The 26533-nt window shown below is 38.1% G+C and overlaps 1 protein-coding gene across 1 annotated transcript; it reads right to left on the bottom strand.

The window, feature by feature from the left end:
• Positions 1-21551: 21551 nt before the first annotated feature.
• On the bottom strand, positions 21552-23545 carry LOC137711706 (transcription factor bHLH14-like). The gene is made up of 2 exons (XM_068450967.1): positions 22768-23545; positions 21552-22443 (listed from the first exon to the last, which is right to left on the bottom strand). Exons 1-2 carry the CDS (start codon positions 23543-23545, stop codon positions 21668-21670), a joined length of 1554 nt encoding a protein of 517 aa, XP_068307068.1. The 3' UTR covers positions 21552-21667.
• Between the last annotated feature and the right edge of the window lie 2988 nt (positions 23546-26533).

Here is a 26533-nt window from a genome sequence, read left to right as displayed (position 1 = left end):
AGCTGTAGCTTATTCCTTGTCCGATGAGATCAAGAGGTTGGACTCTAAGCTCGTTGCTTTGAAGGGGTTTAATATTGTTGCCCCCACTTCTCTGCAGCTTAAGACCGCTCGCCAAGAGATCGTTACCTTGAAGACTAGGCTTGACGCGATCCAAGTTAAGTATGAAAATGCAAAGAATGAGATTGGATGTTACATACCTCATAATCAAGATCCTGAGTTTGCAGTTTCTGAGCTTCATTTAGCTGTTTATGCAAAGGATGAAGAGTTGATTGCTGTTTATAATCAAGTGATCCACTTCAAGATAATCGTCGATAAGCTTGAACCTCAAGTGTTGGAACTTCAAGGTGTACTGAAGATCAATGAAAGTTTGAAGAAAGAAGTGGATGAGCTGCAACGCGTCCGTGTTGGTCTGCTCGAGGAGAATGAGCAGCTGAAGGGTGAGAAGGATGGGCTCGAGGTTTCGAGACCTTCTCTATTTCTTCGGAAGACTTGCTTGCTTTTACTTTTGAGACTTCTATTGGTAAAGTAATTGAAGAAGTTGGTGCCCAGGCTAGGGCGGCCGGGGGTGAAGCACTAGATGATGCCGCTATTAAGAGCGTCGCTGCTGCTGAAGGTGTGGTGACCGAGTAGTCGTGGGATGTCCAAGCTACTTGAGTGTAGTCTTTAAGGTAGCCTTTAGGATTTTCTTTGTTTTTCCTTGTAGCTTTTGTTTTTCTTGAACTCATTTGGCCTTTTCAAGTTGTTTATAAACATCATTCCTTCACTTTCTTCATCTTCGATTCTTTTGTTTATACCCTAACCTTTAGACTTTATAGACCAGTGGTAAACGTGCTACTTTTCTATAAGTAGACAGGCCCGCATAGTCTATGCAGCCGTAAATGTTGGTATAGAACTTTGCAAAGTTGTTAGCCATAGGGTTAGCAGTCAGATGCCTTACTTACAGAAGTAGACAAATTCGCATAACCACTAGGCTGTTAACCTTGGCTTCCTCCAATCTGTAGGTTGCATAGCAAGTATCACAACACTTTAAGACTTAGTGTAAATTGTTCCGCGCTTGGCAAAGATGAAGCTTATCGATTACGTAGCATGTCGACAGTGGATAAAGCTTCGTATATGCATGCTAGCTTGTTTAACCTTTCATAAGAATATGCGGTTGTATAAGTCTAGCATGGCTTTACTGCTCAAAGGGCAAGCGGTAGGCAGTCTTCTGGAAACCGTAGGCTACCGTAGTGCACACGGTAGCAGCTTTAGGGTTCCAGGGTAGCCGTCCATCGAATATATGGCGTAATGTGCCCGATCCGTCTCTAGGGCCCGGTTCCCCATGGATTAGGCCAAAAGACCTAAAATCCTTTAGTTAGCTAAGCCTTGAAAAAGACCATCGTGGCTACTTCTAGGAATCCCGGCGCAAGCCATCGTGCATCTAGTTATACTAAGGTAGCCAGGCTCATCCATGTCTGGATATTCGGAGTGTAGAGTTTATCATCCCGTCTTGGAGAGTTGACCCATGTGGGTGTTGGGGAATTGGTTTATCCTCTCGCACTGGAGAGCATGGTTGGTCCCTTGGGAAGCGCAATTCCAGTGACAAGTCCCTAAAAAAGGCGCGGTCTTCTTTTGAAGTGCAGGAGTGACCAGTTGTTACAAGTATGCAGCCGAGCCAAGTTATGATTACTTCTGAATTCCTCATTGAAAAATGAGTTAAATGAACGAGAACTTAGTTGGAAGGTAGGAACTGCATAACAACTGGATAGTCATTGGCTTATGAGGTAGTCCTCGTCGAGCTACTTGAGTCTTCGGGCTTTGATGTAATGGAAAGTCACACATTGTACTTCCTCAGATTGTAGGCGCTTCATTGCTTTTCGATCTTTTTATCGTTTCATGGTGGCGAAGGTGTAATTACCCTTGCCGCCTACTCTGCTAATCTTGTACGGACCTTTCTAGATGGGATCCATCTTTTTGGAGCCTTCTCTGTGGGCAATGATAAAGGTTTTTCTTAGGACTAGATCTTCGGGCTGGAACTGTTGGATCTTGGCCCTTTTGTTGTAGCAGAAGATGAACTGCTGCTGTTAGGCTGCGATGCGGATGATGGTCTGCTCACGCTTCTTCTCTGCCAGATCTAAGCTTGTGGTCATCTCTTTACTATTCTGCTCAATACTTGGTAGTAGAGCGGTGATACTTGACTTGATGACATTGAGATGAATGATTGCTTCTAAGTCAAATGCCAAAGAGAAAAGAGTCTTACCGGTTGTTTGTCTTTTGGTGGTGCGTTATGCCGATTGACATCCGGGAAGTTCGTCTGGACATTTTCCCTTCTTGTTTGTGAGGGATTTCTTGAGGCAGTCTATGATCATCTTGTTGGATGCTTCAGCCCGCCTATTGCCTTGAGGATATCTCGGTGTCGACATATGCTGCTTGATGCCATACTTTTGGAAGAACTTCGCCATACCTTTGCCCATGAATTGCGGGTCGTTGTCAGTGACGATGGATTGTGGGATGCCAAATTGGCAAATGATGTTCCTCCATATGAAGTGCTCTATGTCCATTTGAGTCGTGGTCATCTTGGGCTCTGCTTCTACCCATTTGGTTAAGTAGTCGGTTACCACGATCATCATACCTCTGTCCCTAGAAGCATGCAGCATAAGTCCTACCAGGTCGATTGCCTACTACATGAGCGGCCAATGACTTGTATATGGGTGTAGCTCTCTAGTAGGCAGTGTTGGTATTGACATGTAGCATTGGCAATGGTCGCACCTTTGTACTAACTTATTAGCATCTTGGTGTATGGTAGGGAGTCATGGAGCTGGGGCTATGCTACACGTAGCAAGAGATGCTCAATTGCCAGTATTGGACCATTTTAAAGTTAAATTATGGAGCAAGGGTCGGCTAGGGCAGTGTGATGCGCAAGAAAAGGTAGTGCTCAACTGCCGGTACATGTTGCTCCTATTTAGAATCTTTTAGGGTAACGATGACAAAACTTGCTTCCGAGTGTGTCCTTCCAGTGTTCGTTTGCCCTTGGCATGTCTTTTGGGCTGAGTTGTTGCGTTCATCAAAAAACTTTGCATCCGCCAAGGTCTACACCTTTTATCGTCACATGTTTGGATTGGGCAGAATAATGCGTCATGAGGATGACTGCGTGCGTTTGAAGGTAAAACTTAAGCTTTTAGGTTGCAATAACTATCGCCAAAGTTAGCTTTTGAATTTCTGATAGCATCAAGGAGAGATTTTGAACTATGGAATATAGGTAGTCGGGCTCCTAGCTCTTCTCGTATGATGGTAGAGCTTATTGTTGCGTCAGATACCGTTAAACATGTGAAACAGTCATCCTCTGCATCCGGTTTGGATAGTAGGGAAGTGATGTCAGATATTTCTTCAAGTCCTTAAATGTGCATCGGCATGCCTCGTCCTAAAGTGCATGCTTCTCTGCCAGAGCGAAAGAGTCTGCTAGAGTTAGATCTTCTTTCATGATCAATTTTCTGAATAACGGGTGGTCTACTGGAAATCCTTTTTGGAAGGCTACTCTAGTTATCGAGTCATTTCATCCGACTATCATTGCCTTCTCTGCTTTGAACCTCTTCACATAGTCACGAAACGACTCTTTTGGGTTCTTCTTGACGTTGAACAAATAGCCAAACTTCTTTTTGATCAAGCGATAAGATGAATATTCTTTGGTAAAAACCAAAGAAAGTTTGTCGAAACTTCAGATAGATTGTGGCAGCAGGGTGTAGAACCAATCTTGCACCTCGCCTTGTAGAGTGGTGGCGAATATCTTACACATGAGATCTTCGTTGTTTCGATAGAGGATCATTACGCTTCGGTATTGCTTTAAGTGTCTCTTCGGGTTTTCATCCCTTTGAAAGATGCGAAATGTGGCATGCTGAACTCGCCTGGAGGCTCTGCCTGCTCGATCTCGTCCGTGAAGAGTGACCTGCTTATGTTGGTCATGTCCCGTCGTAGAGCCTCGTCGGTCACTTCGTTGAGTTGGAAATCACGCGATCGCTTATTTATGAGCCTCTCTACTTCTTCCTGTATTTGCCTTTCTTGGTGTAGCAGAGCTCTCGGCTGCCCAGTCTTGACCTGCTGGTCTAGGCTGCTCTTCTACGTGCTCGGCTTGTCTATACCGCAGCAGCAGTGCATGTGGTGGATTCCTAGCAGGCGAGGGATTTCACAGGCTGCTGGTTGAACTTGAGCCGGATTGAGTAACTGCTTCTTTCCGTCCGTCGTGCTGCCTACTTTGATGTGATAAGGAAGATGCTCCTTTTAGGCCTATCCATGAATGAACACTTCGCTTGGAAGGCTGCTCATGTTGATTATCAGAGTGTGGCCCCAACTGTGAGTGTATGCTTGTCCGTAGGCCTAGTCGAGAGTGCATGCTCCTCCACACGCTGAGACGGGAGTATACGTTATCTCGAAGGCCCAATCAGGAGTGTACTCTGCCCAAACGCTCAGTTTGTGGCTGGTCGAATGGCTGCTTGTTGGGACGCTGCTGGAGAGGTTCTTCATCTGCCCTTGTCCTTCTTCGGGACACCTTGTTTGGAACACGTTGCTTTTTGTTGCGCTGCAAAAGCTAGTTCACCAAGGTCGTCTGCTGTGCTAGGGTGCTCGTCAACTCTATGACTTGTCGAGACAAGTGTTGTTCGCCATTTGGATTGGAAGAGCTTGGAAGAAATGTTTCTCCTTGAGCAGTGGAAGTGTAGTAGACTCTGGGCGCGAGATTTGAGTTGGGAAATGTCAAATTCGCAGAAAAATATGGTGAAAATGCTCCCGGTTTGATCATCAGTCCGGAAATTTGGAGCCGGGACGATTGAACTAGTCTTGGACCGATTTGGACTGCTTGGAAGGCCACGAAAGCATACTGGGCTACGAAAGCAGGCTGGGCCACGGGAGCAGGCTGGGCCACGATAGTAGACTGCTCAACGGTAGCAGCTTGGGCCACGAAAACAGGCTGCTCAGTGGAAGCAGGTTGGGCCACGAGAGTGGGTTGCTCGGCATGTGGCACACGTGGGTGCGAGGCTAGGGCTCGGCTTGGCAACACGTTGGGCTGGCGTTGGGCTTAGAGTGACATGGCTTAGGTCATGGCCTTGGTGCTATGAGCCTTGGATGGCACGGCTCGGGCTGTGGTAGTGGTGCCAGGGACCTCACCGCAAGTGGCCACTGCGGTGGTTCCCATGGTGGAACCTTATGGTGGTGGTGCCGTTCCCCCTAAGATCACATTTAGTCTCGTGGATCGCCGCGGTCCCATTTCTTGAATATTAATATTTTCACTCATGGAGTTTTCTAAATTTCTAGCCATTTTATTTCTCTTTTTCGTTTTATCAAATAATCTTTGTAAATAAAAAATTCTAATAATAAGAACGTAAGAAAAATACAAGTGGACTAGAAAATAGAGAAAAAAAAAACCTTTTTATGCAAGAGTCTTCTACGAGTGTGAATTTCAACTCTTAATGAAAGCACCAATTTGTGGATGCAAATTTCTTCCTCTTTGTTATTGGACAAAATTGCACCTACAAAACAAATAACACCTTAGGTCAAGGCCAAGAGCCTCACACACCCACGATGAATGGGGGGGTCCCTTTGGCCGAAGAACCTCCAATGCCAAAGTTAGAATTTAGAGAGAAAAGTGTTTGGAGAGTTTTTGGGAGTTTTGCAAGAGTGTGGAACTAGCTTTCTAGAGAAAATAGGGTCATATATATAGGGAATGGAGGTGGCCGGCCCTTAGAGGTTTTTTTTTGTGTGAAAATGGGTGATTTAATCGGTGATTAATGGATTAATTAAGAATTAATCCATTAATTAGCCAATTAATCTCCATTTATATGGAATAATTAGTAGGTTATGAATTAATTACCTAAGATGAGGATGGATGAGATAATTTGGAATTTGTTACCTATTTTGGACACTCTTGGTTAATTTTCCACTGCTTGCATAGGACAACCGGTGTGTCTCAAGGGTGACTTTGTCCTTTTTACCAAAAATCCACATGTTGCCTTGTGATTATTTTTGAATCCACAACCGCCACTTTAAAAATACAAATTTGATTAGTAAGACGTTATAATGGTTCTCCTTGACAAAACCGGAGATGGAAATGGATAAAAGGTAAGAGAAACGTATAAAGGAAGAGAGAAGAGAGACCAAGAGTTACTGTCACCGACCCAAAGGCCAAAAAATTTAAGGTGTCCAGCAACAAAGAAATTTCCCTCTATTTCTCCCTTACGGGTATTTCCGTGGAGTTCAAATACAATTATTTGTGAAAATCACCAGTTTAATAAATTTTCAAGACTAGGGCCATCTTAGTTTAATAAGGTCATCTCTAATCGAAGGGTCCAAAGGGCCAAAAATAGCCCGAAAATCGTCTCCAACCGAAGGCTAGGCCAAAGGGCTTGTGGGCCCTATGGAATCTGAAAAGGCCAAAGGGCTAAAGGGCTGGCCCCTTCCAACCAGCCAGCCAGCCAGCCCCGGGCTGGCCAGAATTTTTTTAAATGTGTCGGATTTCTTGTCGATTATAACTGACATGAATAATTTAGATTATTTCAATAGTGTTTGTGACATCCCACATCGTCTAGGGGAGTGATCCTTAAATGTATATTCCAATCCCTACCTAGCACGAGGTCTTTTGGGAGCTCACTGGTTTCGGGTTCCGTAGGAACTCCGAAGTTAAGCGAGAAGGGGGCTAGAGCAATCCCATGATGGGTGACCCACTGGGAAGTTGCTCGTGAGTTCCCAAAAACAAAACCGTGAGGGAATGGTAAGCCCAAAGCGGACAATATCGTGCTACGGTGGTGGAGCGGGCCCGGGAAGTGATCCACCCGGGCCGGGATGCGACAGTGTTGGTTATAACCGACACGAATAGTGATTTAAATATTATGGCTAGATAGGAATATTTTTTATTAATCACTATTCATGTCGGTTATAACCGACACGAATGTTAATTTGAATAATAGTGTCGGTTATAACCGACACGAATGTTAATTTGAATAATAGTGTCGGTTATAACCAAGACGAATAGTATGAAAAAATTCGAATACAATGGCTAGCTGACTGCAGCTAGCCGTTTTATTCTTTTTCTTTTTTTTTTTGAATTTAAACCTTTTGTTTTTTCTTCTATATATATGGTGAAGCTCTTTCAATTCTTCACTTCATCAACAATATTTCCTTCATCTGCAATATTTCTTTCATTTTTTCAATATTTCCTTCATCTGCAATTTTTCTTTCAATTTTTCAATAATTTCCTTCAATATTTTTTCAATAATAAATGATGTTTGTCCTTATGGTCCTTGGTAATAGGCGGTTTTTTGCGACAAGGCTAAAACGAGCTCTACAGCCCTTTGACTCTCAGTTGGAGATGGAGGCAAATATGGTCATGTACTGTTCATTAAAATATTAATATCTTGGAGGGCCAGATGGCTAAAACGAGCCATTTGGCCAGCCCTCGGTTAGAGATTGCCTAAGTTTTCAAGACTAGGGTTGCCCCTGAAAATTTGGGGGTCATGTGTGAAAATTTTAAATGGGGTCCTTCTTAAATATAATCTTTTAAGAAAATAATAATATTTTATGAAAAAAAATACTAATTTTTGTTTTAGACATTGTACAATGGAAATAATAAGCACATATCATTTTAAGCCTCTCAGACACCTATGTTTAATTTTGTTTTTTTATTTCATTTGATTAATTCACTTCGATGGCTAAAAACAAAAAGTTTGAAAAGTTAAAAAAGGTATGTGAAAACCGCTTGCCAATAAATAAATCTATTATTAAAACTAACACAAACTTTGAAACTAAAACTCATGATCATTAAGAAAAGTCAAATTCATAATAGCAATAAAAACATAAACGTAAATTTTATTATGCCAATTCAATCAACAATCGTATTATAATATATGTTAAATGCTTTACATGAATCGAATTGTTAGCACTTCAATCCAAGTAGTTGAATGATATTATTTATTTGAGGATTTACTTAGGAGAAGTATTATGAGTTATGGACATATGACAGAGAAACAGTCCAATATTCTTTCTCATATTTGGCTATTGGCCTAATTAGATTATTAGTCTCCTTGGTGATAGGGTAGTCAGAAGATAGTTCATGTTAAAAAAATTAGGATTTAAGCCCTTATAGTGAAGTCTGTTACGATTTAGGCCTAAAATTGAAAATTTCGTTAGCTCTCAGTTAGTTATTAGCATGTGAGCCACATATATTAGGCTAAAACGGAGTTCTCCATTAATTGTTACCACGTGAACCTCATGTGTTAACAATTAAGGGAGAGTTGATAAAATTTTTAATTTTGAGCCTAAATTCTAACAGATTTTACCTTTGGGGCTTAAATCCTCTTTTTTTACCACATGAGCTATCTTCCGACTACCCTATCACCATGGGGTCTGTTAATCCAATTATGCTTAGGCTATTTTCTATTTATTTATTTATTATTATTAATCAGCACACACGCTCTACGTGTACAAACTAAGTTTGTTTTTTTATTTTATTACGCTTTATTATTAATGAGCAATTATGACAATTGAAAAAAAAAACAAAAGAGAACTGATAAAAAGGAAAAAGAAAAGGAGAGGGTGGGAGAGCATGGGGAATGCTAGAGAGGAAGAGAAGAGAAGTGGTGTTTTTTATTTATTTTTTAATTTTTAAATGGGATATGCTATATTTACATGGCTATGAGGTTAGTGTAAAAAAATAATAAAAATTTATGTTAAATGCAATAACTGAATTGTCCACATTTTTTTTTTTTTTTGTTTAGTTATTGTGAAATGGTTAGAATAGTGATTTGCTGGAGCTTTAATTGACAAATAAAGTTCTATTAATAGGTAGTTTAAATTAAAAAAATTATATAATATATTTATAGGGTACAAAAACATCAGGGGCCCCTATTCAATTCGGAGCTCTATTCAATTAATGAAAGATTAGCCCTTGTTTTCTGACCTCTCTTTCTATTTTTCTTCTTCTTCATCTTCTCATTTCTCTCTCTAAAAACCAGAATACCATAGCTATTATTAGCTTGTAATTACAAAAATTCTTTTTAAACCTCATTCTCTGTATTACTAGTCAAATTTAACTAACAAAACACATCGTAAATTAGTTTAGCACCATTCTGTTTCCATTTAATTAGAAAAAAGTTTGATATTCGATATATAGTCAGTTGTGATTCATTGCACTTTGCTGTGAATGTGTTACTAGCTAGGTTGACCACTCCAAATCTCTCCAGTGGTCCAGTTATATGGTATTGTTGAAGGTTAGTTACTTCCAATGACCCACCCGCAACCCCACCAACAAATAGGCCAAATATTCATGCCAGGCTTGTCCTCGCATGCGTCAGCTGCGACGTCTGCCGTACACCTCATCATAGTCGGTGGTGACAATAGTTCTAATAGTCTTCTAGAACATTTGAATAAAAAAAAAAATTGAAAATCAATGAATTAGTCTTTGATTCTTAATAGTAGTTTTACGGTTTTATTATTTTGAGTGATATCTGTGAAATAGCATATGATAAGTTCTGAAAGAAATTCTTTGAAACGATATAGGAACAGATAAAAGGATTTGTACATGATATTATTTATTTGAGGATTTACTTAAGAGAAGTATTATGAGTTATGGACTTATGAGAGAGAAATAGTCCAATATTCTTTTTCATTTTTGGCTATTGCCCTAATTGGATTATTAGTTTCCTTGGTGATAAGGTAGTCGGAAGATAGTTCATGTAAAAAAATTAGGATTTAAACCCCTATGGTGAAGTCTGTTACGATTTAGGCCTAAACTTGAAAATTTCGTTAGCTCTCAGTTAGTTAGTAGCACGTGAGCCACATATATTAGGCTAAAACGGAGCTCTCTGCTAATTGTTACCACTTGAACCTCATGTGTTAACAATTAACTGAGAGTTGACAAAATTTTTAATTTTGAGCCTAAATTCTAACAGACTTTACCTTAGGGGCTTAAATCCTCTTTTTTTACCACATGAGCTATCTTCCGACTACCCTATCACCATAGGGACTGTTAATCCAATTATGCCTAGGCCATTTTCTATTTATTTATTATTATTAATCAGCACACACGCTCTACGTGTACAAACTAAGTTTGTTTTGTATTTTACTACGATTTATTATTAATGAGCAATTATAACAATTTAAAAAAAACAAAAGAGAAATGATAAAAAGGAAAAAGAAAAGGAGAGGGTGGGAGAACATGGGGAATGCATAGAGAGGAAGAGAAGAGAAGTGGTGTTTTTTTATTTATTTTTTAATTTTTAAATGGGATATGCTATATTTACATGGCTGTGAGGTTAGTGTAAAAAAATAATAAAATTTATGTTAGATGCAATAACTGAATTGTCCACATTTTTTATTTTTATTCAGTTATGGTGAAATGGTTAGAATAATGATTTGCTGGAGCTTTGATTGACAAACAAGGTTCTATTAATAGGTAGTTTAGATTAAAAAATTATATAATATATTTATGGGATACAAAAACATTAGGGGCCCCAATTCAATTCGGAGCTCTATTCAATTAATGAAAGATTAGCCCTTGTTTTCTAACCTCTCTTTCTATTTTTCTTCTTCTTCATCTTCTCATTTCTCTCTCTACAAACCAGAATACTATAGCTGTTAATAGCTTGTAATTAAAAAAAAAATATCCTTTTTAAACCCCATTCTCTGCATTACTAGTCAAATTTAGCTAACAAAACACATCATCAATAGTTTAGCACCACTCTGTTTCCATTTTGTTAGAAAAAAGTTTGATATTCGATATATAGTCAGTTGTGATTCATGTGCTATGAATGTGTTACCAGCTAGGTTGATCACTCCAAGTCTCTCCAGTGGTCCAGTTATACGCGTCAGCTGCCACGTCTGCCCTACACCTCATCATAGTCGGTGGTGACAATAGTTCTAATAGTCTTCTAGAACATTTGAATCAATCGTCCAAAAAGAGTTGAAAATCAACGAATTAGTCTTTGATTCTTAATGGTAGTTTTACAGTTTTATTATTCTGAGTGATATCTGTGAAATAGCATATGATAAGTTGTGAAAGAAATTCTTTGAAACGATATAGGAACAGATAAAAGGATTTGTACATGATTTTTACAGACTATAGAAAAAATGTTTGATAGGCTCCTAAGAAAAAAACTTTGGACGATTTTAGAAGAAAAAAAAAAGTACAAGTATCATATATCCAAGCAATAAATGATGTATATGATAAAGCAAAGACGGCAATAAGAACTCATGAAGGACAAGTTGTTGGAAATTAGTTATTTATTTTATTATTATTTAAGGTTTTCTTGTGGGCCAAAGATATTACAGTTTCTTGCCCGATAAGGATTAGGGTTTTACTTTAGCTTTCACTAAATATAGTAGTACTTGTATTTTGTTAAACAAGTCATTCGCATTGTAGCCTTTTTGGCTATGTAATCATCATGACAATCTTTCGTTCACTTAATATAATTATATTAGTTTATACACCACATTTGAGTTGGAATTTCATTCGAACACTTATCAATACCCCACATTTGGATGTAAATGAAAATTAAAAAGCAAATGGAGATCGAATCTTGAGAGAAAAGTAGAAATGATACACATCAGGTGAAGTGTCTTTGGACTTGAATTTACCTTAGTGAAAAACATATCAAATTTACATGGTGATGCAATATATATAGAAGACATTGAATTGTTTACCTTATAGAGTAAACCAAGACAATATGTCTCACACATATCATTTCTAACACATGCTTGTTCATACATTTGTGTTCATTTTGGTCCTAGACAAATCTTGAGTTCATAGGATCTTAAGAGAATTTAGTCATCTCAATTTTCATCCCACATTTACTCCTACATAGGTGACCATCTTGTTTAAGAGTATTCTACCATATTTCTCATGATAACAAGATATCAATATCATTAAATGTAAGACATAACCTTAAACTTAGGCAGAACACACACAAGTATCATAGTAATGGATTGATGTGTGTTTAACTCTTGAATTAAACCCAACTAGTTTGCCTATTGAACTTAGCACATGGGATCTCCAATCAACTTAGTTGGGTTTCCGCCTAGTTTAATTCATTGTGTTGGCTTAAGACCCATTCCCCTTGATGTATATGGAATTTGCTCTCTTGGTAGGCCTTTTGTCAAAGGATCCGCCATATTTTCCTTAGATTGCACATAATCAATGGTAATTGTTCCATTCGAGAGCAATTTTTTTATAGTATTATGTCTACGCCTGATATGTCTTGATTTTTCATTGTGTACACTATTTTTTATTCTTTCTTGTGTTGCTATACTATCACAATGTATACAAATTACTGATACAGGCTTAGGCCACAATGGAATATCTAGCAGAAAATCTTGAAGCCATTATGCATCGGCAACTGATAAATCTAGGGCTATAACTCGGATTTCATTGTTGAACATATTATGCACGTTTTCTTTGCCGATTTCCAAGCAACTGCTCCTCCTCTCAAAGTAAAAACGTATCTACTAGTTGATTTGGTTTCTGAACTGTCATAAATTCAATTTGCATCACTATAACCCTCTAGTACATGTGGATATCTCGTATAATGGAATCCATAGTTCATGGTGTATTTCAAATATCTTAACACCTTAACTAACATGACCCAATACTCTTGTCCAGGATAACTTGTGTAACTGCTAAGCCTACTTTTCGAATAAGCTATATCAGGGCTTGTAGCATTGATGACATACATCAAACTTCCAATTACTTGGGAATATTCTAATCGAGATCTTAGTTCTCCAACATGCTTTCTCAATTTAGAACTTGGGTCAAAAGGCAGTGCCACAAGTTTGCAATCAAAATGACCAAACTTTCTTAACACTTCTTCAACATAATGGGATTGTGTAAGTATGTATCCATCATCGTTTCTCTTTACTTGAATTCCAAGAATGACATCTACTTGACCAAGATCCTTCATGTCAAAGCTTGAATTCGACATTTTCTTTGTAGAGTTAATAACATCCTTGCTAGTTCCCATTATGAGCATATCATAACATATAAACACACAATGACACAAGAGTTCCCCTTGCTCTTTATACAAACACAGTTGTTACATTCATTGATCTTTAATGATTGCGTCTTCATAGTATGATTAAATTTTTCATGTCACTGTTTTGGTGCTTGTTTAAGTCCATATGATAAATCTCACAAGTCTACACACCTTATTTCTTGTCCCTTTACCATAAAACCCTCGGGTTGTTCCATGTGTATTTATTCATCTAATTCTCCATTTAGAAAAGTAGTTTTTACATCCATTTGGTGTATGTCCAAATTGTAAATTGCTGCTATAGCAAATAATATGCAAATGTATGTTATTCTAGATACTGGAGAATAAGTGTGACATAATCTACTCCTTCTTTTTTATGATATCCCACGGCAACTAAACGTGCCTTGTATTTATCATTAGTGCCATTTGCTTTTAATTTCTTCTTAAAAATCCATTTATACTCAATAGGTTTATTACCAGGTGGTAAGTCAACCAATTCCAGAGTATGAAAATTATGTATAATGAATTCCATTTTACTATTTATTGCTTCCTTCCAAAAAGGAGCATCAGGTGAAGTCATGGCTTCTTGATAAGTCTGTGGTTCATTCTCAAACAAGAAAGTAAGATAATCAGGTCAAAAATTCTTTGGATTTTCCGTCCTTTTTCCTCTCCTAAGTTCCAATTCTTCTTCTTGGACACCTAAAGATGATGGAAAATCATGATTTCTCTTACTACTTGAACTGTTATTTTCTTTGAATGGAAAATTTTCTTCAAAGAATTTAGCATCAACTGACTCAATTATAGTATTAACATGTATATTTGAAATTGCAGATTTTACTACAAGGAGTCTATACGCTGCACTATTGTTTGTATATCCAATGAAAGCACAATTAATAGATAGCCCCACACTTTTAAGGTTTTGAATGTGGGAACTCTTCCTTTCCAAATTTGTTAAGGAGACTTGTTAGTCTCCGTGTGCAAAATCTTATTCATCAATATTTTGTTTGCAATAAGTAACGCTTCACCCCCCACATATTGTGTGGAAGCTCTGAACTATTTAACATGAAATTTATTATATCTTTGAAAGTTCTATTCTTCTATTCTGCTACACCATTTTGTTGTGGTCTATATGGAGTGGTTTTTTGATGCACAAATCCATGTTATGCGCAAAAATCCAGGAAGGCAGTAGATTCGTACTCTTATTCTTGATCGAATCTAAGTGTCCTTATTTTTCTCTCAAGTTAATTTTCAACTTTAGCCTTGTATGTCTTAAACATATATAAGGTTTCATCTTTGCTATGAATCAAGCAAACATAACAAAATTTACTGCAATCATCAATGAAAGTAATATAGTAATTCTTTCCTCCACGACTTAGTGTTGATTTAAAGTCAATGAGATCACTATGAATTAAAACAAGTAATTCGTTTGATCTTCCCAAAACTGACTTAAATGTTTGTCTAGCAAATTTTGATTTCATTCACGTTTCATACTTATTTTTATAATCATCATCAAACTTAGAAATAATCCTAAATTACACATTCAATTCAAAGAACGAAAATTAACATATCCTAATCTAGCATGCCATATATTAGAAGATTCAACAATATAAGTAGAAGATTTATTTATATTATTAATAGCGTCAATAGCCAAACATTGAGTTTGAAAGGGCTTTCAGGCAAGTAACCTTTTCCTACATAAGATGCCCCTTGGTCAGTACAAATTTGTCAAACTTATTGATCAGCATAGGGCCTGACACAACGTTTTTCCTAATCTTTGAAAAATGGAGCACATCTTGTAAATTAAGTTCTTTCCAGAAGTCAATTTCAACACCACTTTACCTTTTTTTTCTTCAATGATAGATGCAACAACATTTTCCATGTGCAACTTCTCACCACTAAAAATAACATGGTAATCAGAAGACAAGTTTATGTCGCCATATATATGCTCTTTCGCACCAGTATCGACTCATCAATCACTGATATAAAAAACCAGATTGATCTCTGAAACAACGGCAACAAAATCCTCAGTGATATTTGCTTGGTTGTTGTTTGGATTAACATTATTCCAGTTGCGGCAATCTTCCTCTTTGTGGCCTAGTTTTTCACATACATAGCACGAAATATTGGATTTTTTGAACTGTTTGCCCTTTGGTGCATGAGCAACAATTTTTCCCTTGCCTTTGTTTTTCTGGATAGCTTTCTTTGTCTCAACGACATTCCTTCAATGAAATTGGCTTTGGCTTCGAAGGTAGACACATCATTCTTGTCACCCTTCTTGTGATCCTCTTCAACACGGAATCTGAGAATAAGATCCTTCATCTTCATCTCTCAGCCTTATACTTGAGATATGTCTTGAAGTCTTTCCAAGATGGTGGCAATTTCTCTATAATTGCCTTGACTTAGAAGTGAACATTAATCTCGCAGCGCAACATGAAGTTCATAAATTAACTTCTGCAATTCTTCGACTTGGGTGATAACAAGCTTGGAATCCACCATGAAAAAATTCAGAAAGTTGCCAATAACAAATTTCTTCAAATAGATATTACAATTTTGTACTTCTTTTCCAACAATTCCCATAACTCCTTGGCTATCTTACAAGTTGAATAAATATCATATAGATTATCATCCAACCTATTCAGAATATAGTTCCAGCAACATAACTTTGAGTGGTTCCATGCCTTGATAACACTTGGAGTTTCCTTAGTTATTGGATTCTCATAAGCATTTGGAACTTCTTCCTTGACAACATCTGCCAATTTCATCGTACTAAAATAAAAAACAGTATCTCATGCTACCATCTCTTGAAGTCAACGCCCTTGAACTTCTTTGGCTTCTCAATTTGAGGATCTTAGTCCCACTGACGCCCATAGCATTCACTAATTGTTGATCCATGCTTATGTTTCAAGGTTATTGGCGGAACAACAATCAGTAAGACTAATTTTATTGAAATATACATTCTTATGCAATAGTATTATGCAATCAAGTATAATATGTATGCAATCACAGAAAAACAAAATTATAATAAAGCAATGAACTAACGAAATTTGTAGATAGAGTCTTGTGGATTTGTAATGTCATTGAAACAGAATTTTGCCCCTAATCAGTTCTTGTAGTTCTACAAGCGTCTGCTCCACCAGAATCTAACTATCGATGGTCAAAGTTTCAGCACTGAAACTTTGATTATGGCAGACTTCTTTATGTTTCTCTCTCAGGAAGTTTGTACGAATGAAGGTTGAAAATTAATGGAACAAATGCAAAAAACGTCGTTTGAGATATATAGACATTCAGATGCCCTTTCAGAACTGGTGTAATTGTTTGATACAAATTCAAACAAGTACAATTGCTTGAAATAATCTGAAAGATTTAAGAATAATTTAATTAATCTCCTAATTAAACGTTTAACTAATTAACCTCATAATACAAAAAAGGACACATCGGGACATCATAAAATTTTCGTCCGAATTCCAGTTTTGGGCTCAAAATAATAGCACGATGTCCCAATTCTGTAATGAAAATTGAACTTTCTGTTTCATACCCAGTTATTATCGTTGTTTGTCCCAGATACTCTTGTCTCTTTTCAAGATTGAAATTTTAACTCAAACATTGTTCTTCAACACCAACACTAACCATATCCCACCCCGCTCCGTAGCCTTACCTCACGCTCCATCCCAATTCATTTTAATGAAATCTTTGCTTACTTTGGTATTGTTTATATTAACTTTTAATCCATCTTTTTTTTTTTTTTTATGTGGTCAGATTCTAATTCTAGTGAAGGTGAAACTGTATCGCAAGTTGATACTGAAACTGTCATGGTTTGTAAATTAAGCCATGTGTTGTTGAGACAAGAATATATTGTCTTTAGTAAAATAATGTTCGCTTAAAGTTAACATGATCAATTGTGCAAATTCACATTTTGGCAAGAATAACTGGCATGCGCATGCATTCATTCAACTAAGAGTAGCTCCAGCGTTGCAAAGACCCCCTAGGGTAACTCACTATTGAATAGCCTCCAATGAACAATAACCGTCTTTAATGAATAGTAATTGTCTTTTGCATCTTCACTCCTAAACTGAATAGCCATGGCAATATGTAATAAAATATTAGTATTTTTTATTTTATAAAATAATAAAAAATAATTTTACTTCAAATTTCAGATATGATTTTTAATCAATCTCGTTGTACCACGTTTCATTAAATAAGAAATTACAACCCAGAGTATTTGAGAAAATTTAAAATTGTGGTGTAAGGTGGAAGATAATGATAAAATATTTAAAGAAAAATTATTATTATTTTAAAAAAAATTTCGGATTTTTTTATTTTTTATTGCTTTTTTACATTTTTATTTATTTTTTAAATTTTTTTATTAATTTTATAATGTGGTTGACGTCATTCTAATGTTAACCTTGCATCATGTGACCTCAAGCTCTCGAGCTACCTATTCGAGCCGGGCCTCTCACTTGGGCCTCCACCGAACCCAATCGCTTGCATGAGCTGGAGCTGCTAGCTGGGGCAATTAGGTTGGAGCAATAGCCGGTTCACCGGGCTATTGAATACGATAGAGTTGCTCTAAAATCAACGAGGTAGAGCAATAGGGTCTATGTTCTTCAACTAAAATCAACGAGGTAGAACAATGCGCATGCAAATTCACATTTTGGCAGGAATAACCGGCATGCATTTATTCAATCTGACCTTCTCTAGACTCTACCAGGCAAAAAGGTTGCGCATATATGAAAACGATTAATAATTAGCTAGAGCACCATGAGCTATTTGATTTCAGTCTATCTTCTTAAACTTTGCCATATTTACTTATAAGAAATGGATTTGTAAGCATTGAGTATCATTTTCGTTCATATATTTATTGACAACTAATTAGGTAATTAGTTGAATATGATTCGCATTCGTGTGTTTACTAACAACTAAAGGATAAAAAGGTAATTAGATCTACATGTTAAACATTAAAAAAATTAATATAAAGAAATTTTTATCGACAGTTCACCACTAGCTAGTTCATGATACTCTTTCTGAAGTTCTAATAAATGTTGCCTAATTGATAAATATTTATGCATGTAATCAAACTGTTATTGTGCATACAAAATTGTGGTTGGTAATATCACCCCAGACAAAATTTCCCCATCTTGTACATGTTTTAAATCTTTTGAACGTTGATTAAATAAAAAGCGAATTATTATACCCGATGATTTATGGAACTTCTTACATATCAAAATAAAAAACTATATAGTACCAAGTATCATGAGTCATGACTACGTAACAGCCAATATTGAATTTTTGAAACCTCCTTGGACTATTCTCCGTTTCTCTATTGAGCATTGAATTCAAAAGCAGTCGTTTTTCTTGTTAGAAAACCAGATTATGTTGCGTCATACCAGGATACGAAGATGTGTGATTTTGTTTGGATCGATCGGCTCCCATCTTCGTTTGTAAGAACTCTAAATAAGGATGGATTACCTTGTCTCTCGATTTAGCTTGTTTTGTGTGTGGGTTGGGTGACACTTTTGCCATGAGTGGCGGTGTCGTTTGTCCCCTGCCCCCGCGTCTTTGCATCTCTGTTTGCCGTACGTCGGCTCTCTTTGTATCCTTTGGCTTTTTGCCCGGGTAATATGATTTCCAGTTTCTCAAAAAAAAAAAAAAAAAAAAAAAAAACCAGATTCTACGTGCCTCAGTCATGTGCCGTAGCTCTATGCAATAATCCTGCCCACTGTTCTTAAAATCACCGCCTACAACTACCTAGGTAGAGTTGCCTAGAGCTGTTCTAAAAATCACTCAAGTATTAAATTATCTAAGGTTAATACTTTGGTAGCTATAGATCAATATAACATTATTAATTTTGTTGTTCAAGCGCTCGATGTATAGTAGTGGATCACCTTCGACCCACTCGTACTGTATGTTTAATTTAATATTTCAGGCGTTAATAGTAACTAGAGAACTCTCACTATACCCGGTCTCTGATTTGACCTAATTAAAAAGTATCATGTGTTTTTTTATTTTTAAGGTCCAAAAAATTAACAACATGTCCATTATTTTATTTTATTTTTGAGAAAATAAACAAAATTAATTTAAAGAGAAGCCTGTGGAGAGGTCTCTAGAGTCAAATAGAAGAGTGTTTTGGATTGGGAAGGGTTAACCCCATCCCAAATACACATACTACTATATGATGGTGACCCACAAAAGTGATAGCATCCGTCGTAAAATTTGTTTCTTTACATGCATGGTTCCATTCAACTGACTCAAATGATGATGAACGCCATGATCAAATTTTACGAGGCACTACATACTTTCCGAAAATTGCGTCAATGAAGATTTTTGAGTCCCCTCCAACTATAATCTTCTTGATGTTTCGATGTCTGGCAAGTCCATTACTTTTATATAATAAAATATATGTCAAAACATTTTAGACAAAAATAAAAAAAAAATTAAGTACACACTATTAAGTACCCAAGTATTATCCCTCACAAAAACCCACTAAAATTTCAAAGCACCAATTACTGTAAAAAAACTTATAGCTTCTTTGTTGGGCCCTTTCCCCAACTCAACCAATGAAGAAATATACAAAACTTTTTTTTTTGTTGGGCTTCAAACCCCCATGAAAAGGATTTGTTGGGCCTTTCGGACCACATCAAACCCAATTAAAAAACGAAAAAGAGTATTTCTGAGGACCATGGACCAGGAGTAAGGGGGCGTTTGTTGCGCCGGACTATCTCGGACTGGATTAGCTTCAAGGACTAAGCTGGACTGGCTTAGACTAGACTAAACTGGACTAACTTAGTGAAGCGTTTGGTGCATTATTGGACTAAGAAGCTGGATAATAACAAATTCTAATATTATTTTATTTAATATATAAATTATTAATATTTTATTATGATCTTATCTTTTTCTCCATCTTTTCCTACCATTTCCGCCCCACTCTTTTCCTCTTCTCTCATCGTCCCACCCTCTCCCTCTTTTTTTCCTCTCAGACCTCTCAATTCATGTCTCTTTCTCATTCCTGGTCAAACTTCTTATTGATTCCAGTCTCTATTTCTCTGTCCTCCCTCCCTCTCTAGCTATGCGTTGTTCGAACGGAACCTCACGGCTCCAATTTTCCCGACGAGTTGCAGGTTTCCCGATGTGTTTTTTGGCCAACCCTCATTAAATTGGATGAAGTTAGCACCGCCAAAAAATTCATCACCATCCCTGGACCGAGATCTTAGCTTTGCATGCTCGAATTTGTCATGGATTTGAAGAAGCCCAAACAGGCCGAGACTTCCAGGCCATTTTCCGGCCACATTCGACCACATTTTGGCCTCGATTCAAGTAAAATCGTAATCTTGTCACTCCCAACTTCAATTTGGTATATTTTATATGAAAGTTGGTTGTGAAATGGATCTGAAAGAGAGTCGGGAAGTTAATGATTGATCTAGGTGACCGGCGATGACGAGGAGTCTGTCGGGAGTGGTCGTTGAGCATGACAAGGACGAGAAATAGAGGATAGTCTTAGCTAGTCCCATGGTTATTGGGGGGTCTCACTAAGACCTCTTAGTGAAGGGTTTTGTCCATGCTAGTCCCCTTTAGTCTCATTAATGCTAGTCCCAGCATGGAACAAACACAGTATTGGACTAATAGCTAGTCCAGTCCAGTCCAGTCCGAATTAGTGAGGGCAAACAAACGCCCCCTAAAAGTACTTTTCAGGACAGATAGCAAGATATGTGTAGAAGTATGATTCCCTGTTTTCCTAACGAGCCCTATAAGGTTAGAAAAAATTTGTATGTGGTAAGATTCTTGGCTTAATTATATTTGGTATTTCTTAACATACAATACAGGTAAACTTAATCTAAAAATAAAAATCCAGAGACGAGAAGATTCGTCTCACTAACAATGGAATGCTGGGCAAAGTGACTCTGGAGACACCCCCAAATCTCCGTGGCAGTTTCATAGCCGATAGTCTCAGAAATCGCACTGCTATTATAGCTAACAAGAAGATGATCTTGTTGAATCCATAAAGGGTGATCGGGTTGTGCTTGGGATCGGGTATGTGAGAAGGAGGTAGCGGATGAGTTTCGTCAACAAACTTTTACAGATCATGGCCAGCGAGAAAGGGCTTGATCTGACAAAGCCAAACTGAGTAATTGGATTTGGTGAGTTTCACAAAACGGGTAGTGTTGGGACCGAGGAGAGAGGTAGCAGAAGAGGAAGCCATGGGAGGACTTGAAGGAAGAAACGGCTAAGCGTGTTTTTGAATGAGATGTCAAAAAATTCATATAAGCAATAACAATAAAATAAAAACAATAGCAATGTTTTTTTAACCGAATTGTCAATTCTTATATGGCATGACGTCGATTAGCAACAAAAATAGTAGTTGCCAAAATTGAAAGCAACTCCAAATTCATTTTTAATTTATTAAAAAAAAAAATTTTACCATTATTATCATTATTATTATGTTTTGTTCTAAAAACATTTATTACAATTATTATAAAATAAAATAAAAATCAATTTGACATATCAAATGAAGAGAAAAAATAAAAAATAAAAAAAAAAAAAATTGTCAACTGATCCTTTTGATCGGACCTCCTGTGTCCATCTTCCTAGTGGACAACTTACACCTGACTTTGAGGTACAACAAGCACTACTCAACGAAAAACCATTGTCCTCAATAGCAAAGGAAACTAAATAAAATAAATTTATAGTTTCTAACGGTACCATCTTTTTATAATACCATTTCTCAATGCCTCCTCACCATTGAACCCATAAGGCAGTCTTGCCACAACATCCTGAATCATCAACTCTTTCACGCTCGAGATGCTTGCATGGTAAACTTGTAGCCCAAGGCCTTTGAGTGCCTTCATCAACTTAGCATATGGGTAGCCTTGATCCGGACACTGAACATGTATTATGGCTTCTGACCCCATAATCTTTACATCCACTTCCACATCCGCAGCAGCTCCCCTATCACTATTAATATTATTATTATTATTATTATTGTTATTACTACTAATAATATTACTATCATTATTATTAGAACAATGACGCTGTTCGACTTTGGAGCTGGTGCTTTGGCCAGAGTGGTGATCAAGACTGTTACTTGCATTATTGCACGCTTTAGGTTTTTGTGGTTGTTCTTGGACTTTGGCCTCCAATTCCTCAACTTTTGATTTGAGTTGATTGATGTACGCCACGGCATCGGCAAGCAAAGAGGACCTGTCCATTTTGGACACATTGGGAACAACTGACCGGAGGACATAGAATCGGTGGTTGAGCTTCTCCCTCCTCTGTCTCTCTGCCTCAACGTGGTTCAACAATTGTGATTCTCTACTTGCAGATCCATGGTTTGATGATCTCCCTCGCTTTTTTGTCCGAGTCATGCTCTCCGTATTCTCGGAGGTGAAATTGTCAACGGAGTCAGAAGGTGATTCCGGTGACGACCGTCCTAGATTGATAGGTGCAGCTTCGTTTATACCACCTCGATCTGGAAAAAAATAAAAGTATTGCACCTCGATGTTAAATTAGGTACATTATTAAGATTATACACGTAGGCAAACGCAGTATAATGCACTAACCGACCTACGCAACTAATATGTACCTAGTGAATGACCAAAAGGGAAAAAATTGTTTGGTAAGTTGTATTTGAAACCATTGACCATGCCATTTTTAGAGCTTGATCAATATTTGGTAATATGGACAAATAACCAATCAAGTTCGAACACTGTACAAATTAAGTACTGTAATTTGGTATTTGGTAAGTACCAAAAAACGAATTACTCTCGAATTTAACATAGTTTTTGGTGCATACCTTGTCGGGTGAGTTCCTTTTGAGCTGCTGAAAACAGCCCATTTTCTAGGATAGGAGCAATTACATTGCCGTCATGGCTGGTCTGCTTTGAGAGCGTCTTGTTGATGTTGCCGTCTGATCCGAACAGCGACTTTGATAACTGCACTAGACCCCAATCTTCTTTGATCACGTCCAAAGAGGCCAGTTCAAGTACCCCACAAGGAGTTGCAATGCAAACCAAAGTTTGGATCCCATGCATTCTTGCTTCTTTCACTCTCTCACACTCATAAAATTGAAATTCATGGTCAGCTGCAAGCCAAACAAACCCACCAGAACCAAATGCCCTGCCGAGAATATTGTCACTATTATTACCGTGGCTTGCAGAGAATGACTGGGTTAAAGAAACGGTGTAAAAGTAAAACCACTCGGTGTCAGCCACATCTCCCTGATCCACCAACCTCATGTCCAAATCCACCATGTCATCATGCAAAAGAGCTTCAACTTCCCGGTTAATCGTCTTCTTTCTCCCCACATTATTGAACCCAAATTTGGGTTGGTAACTGTTGGTCACTCGGTTGCTTCTTTTCGATTCCAAGTGATCGCGAGTGTCCTGGAAATGGCCGGCAGCCCACGACAGGGAAACTTGGTCACTAATACTGTCTTTGGAGGCTTGCCAGAAAATGGAATACACCCACCACTCAGGCCTGTTCTGAATTATGAACTGTAGGCTCTGTTGAAATTTGGAGGAGGTTTCTCGGCAGAAATTGGGTGGAGTACATGAGGACATGATTTCTTCCATAGTATTTGCCCTAATTTGGTTTTGCTACAGAAGGGGACTTTATGTAACAAAATAGAGGAGGAGAATGAGAAGCAGAGCAGTGGAAGAAGAGAGTCAAGAAACTAAAAGAGCGAGGTTTTCAGTGAGTGGTGTGGCTTTTAGGATTTGGTTAGGGGAACCAAAGCCTGGCTTTATGCTTGCAGAGTTTGGACTTCGGGCTACTGGCATGGTGGCTACAGTGAGAGAATGAGCTAAGTTTCATGTTGGCAGCAATAATAATGTAGTTCGAATTCGCATTTGGCGATAATCGAATCTAAAATCTTTTATAAGTGAAAAAAATATCACTAGACCGTAGTACTAAGTGGCACTAGACTTTTTTGTATTAGCTTACAACATGGTGGAAATGCGTTGAGCCCTTACATGATGATGATTAATTTAACATATAATTTAACAAAATATATTGTTTAACAAAAAAAATTTAAAAAAAATGCTTTTTATTTGGCTAATTTAATTTTTGTGTTTTTATTTACCTAATTTGATCTTCATGTGTGTTTTACTCTGTTAGCTAATGTAGACCATTCCATTAAACTACCGTTAATTAATCAATTTTCTAATTATTTAATAAATATAAAAACTCATATAAATGAAATGATAAAGTTCAATTTTAATAAATAAATATAAAAAATCCCCAATCATGAGGGCGTGAAGGGGAACGGATCAACGGAGAAAGCCAGCAGTGCTGATGTAAGCGATGAATGTGGTAGGTCTGTAGATGACATGGCTGGAGGCAAGGCGATTGATAAAAGTGTGAAGGTAGGGTTCATATTGAGGGGAAGGCAGAGATGGGTGAGGGCGGAGGTCGGAGACTCTGGGAGAACTATTTATTCGGGTTTGATCAAAAAACATGAACCAGAAAACGGACTGTGATAGCCCGTCTCGGACTTTTCGTACCGTAGGGGTGAAATGACGATTTTGCCCCTAGCATGGTTGTTTCGTTGTGTGGTCATTTTTGGGCTTTGGTTGGAGGAGTTTGGACCACACACACACCCTCACACTCTCCCCTATTCCCTTTGCCCTATCCCGAGCCCTCTCTCTCTTCCATTCCTATTCTTTTTGTACGGACAACAACCAAAACCCTTGAAACCTTCACAGATCGAGGAAACAAATTACTTATTCGTGCTCGTGAGGTCCTTAGGAGTTCAACCATACCCATTTCAGGTAAGGATACCTTCGTTTTCACGTCGAACTCGGGATACCCCGATTTGGTCATTGTTCATGCACACGTTAATTCTTGTGTTTTTGGGAATTTCAAGCTTGTAGGAAGCTTGGTGAGGTCCTTATGAGGCTCGGGGTGGTTCGTTTGAAGGTTTTGGACATCGGGATCGTGAGTTACGAGTTTGGCCGGAGTTGGTGGTGTTTTCCCAGCGAGATTCCGTGGGTTTTAGTGCTTGAAAGTGGTATGGATTTGTTCCTCTTGTTGTAAGCTTCATTTTGGTACCAATTTTGTGAAATTTGGTTGAACAACAAAGAAGATACAAGGTTTTGAAATTTTCTCGGTTTTCCGGCGCCGGCGACGGCGCCGGAGTTTGGGCGGAGAAGATGACGGAATATTCCATCAGTTTGGACGGAATATTCCTAACGGCATTAACGGCATCAGTTAGATTTAATGGAATATTCCTGACGGCGTTAACTGATGTCGTCAGTGTGCCAGGCACGTGCCTGCGCGTGGGCAGCGCGTGTGGCCGTGCCTTGGCTGGCGCGTGGGGGCGCGTACGGCGTCAGAAAAATTTTCTAAAAATATGGGGATGTTCATGAGGTTGAGTAGATCACGTTGGTGTATTCATACACCCCATTTGAGCATTGTATGAGAAGTTATTTCGTGAGGTTGGTTATGTGCTTTAAAATTAACGTTTTTATAGTTGTTTCGCATATAGGTGAGACCTATCCCGAGGACGAGCGCAGTCACTCGAGGCAAGGGGGTTACGACCCTTCTACATACCAGTGAGTGGGCTTTTGGTTTTCCGTATATACCTATATACTTATGTTTTTCCCAGAAAATGAATTGAAACGTTTATACGTTTATATGCCATGCATTATGTTTGCCGTTTGTTTATGCATTATTAGTAGCATATATATATTTGTATGTTGGTGCTGTGGACGCACAGGTAAGTGCCAGGTAATGCATAAAGAGCTCATAACCTGCACCCCCGGTGTTAGTGCTCCCGTCCAGTGTTGGGCACAGTCCTTCACATGATGTTCACCTCTCGCACCACACGCTCATCTTGGATCCAAGTTAGGTGCACAGTCCTGTCGTACAGACCATTTTAGGTGGTTCCGACTCGTAGGTGACCCGCGATTATTCGCCCAGCCTTCACGTGATCGTAGCACTTGAGTGTACTTATTATACACCTAGTCATGTCGTACAGACCACTTTAGGTGGTTCCGACTCGTATGCTGGTATAGTTAGTGAGATGGAGATTTGAGCTCTATATTCAGCCGTACAGGTCACGTTAGGTGACTTCGGCTTACAGATTACATGACATTGTTTTGGCGTTACCTGAGTACTTGCATTTTATCTCGAGACATTTGGCATGGCATATTTCTGAGCATGACTTATATATTTATATTTATTATACTTTCTATGAAGTATACAGGTTTTACGGCGAAGGGTTAGAACTTTGTTTATAAAATGGTTTTTGAAAAGCTTTGTTTTTGCCCACTCACGCTTTCTGTTTTGCGCCCCTCCAGGTTCTAGTTGGCTAGCACTTTTGGTGGCTCCCCAGAGGATTTTTCCGGCATATCTGACAAATTTTCACCAGTGTAGGACCACCTTTGGGTGTGTTTATGTAGTATTGTTTCTCCCGGACTGCATTAGGTCTTCGTGCTCTGAACTTTGTTTTTCACACTTACGCTTGCACATGTATGTTCTTGCTTTGTGTAAAGCTGATTTTTATTTATTCGTACTTTTATTATTATTTATTAGCTTCCACATTGTGCACATGGTTACGT

The sequence above is a fragment of the Pyrus communis genome, chromosome 12 (genome assembly GCF_963583255.1).
Source record: "Pyrus communis chromosome 12, drPyrComm1.1, whole genome shotgun sequence".
NCBI classification, from domain to species: Eukaryota; Viridiplantae; Streptophyta; class Magnoliopsida; order Rosales; family Rosaceae; genus Pyrus; species Pyrus communis.
This window is presented reverse-complemented; position numbering and strand designations above follow the sequence as displayed.

What these genes read in the sequence shown, in the direction of transcription:
- LOC137711706 (XM_068450967.1), bottom strand. Translation starts at nt 23,545, where the DNA reads ATGGAAGAAATCATGTCCTCATGTACTCCACCCAATTTCTGCCGAGAA. An exon ending in AAAGGAACTCACCCGACAAG is followed by an intron (nt 22,444 to 22,767) that starts GTATGCACCAAA and finishes ATTTTTTTCCAG; the next exon opens with ATCGAGGTGGTATAAACGAA.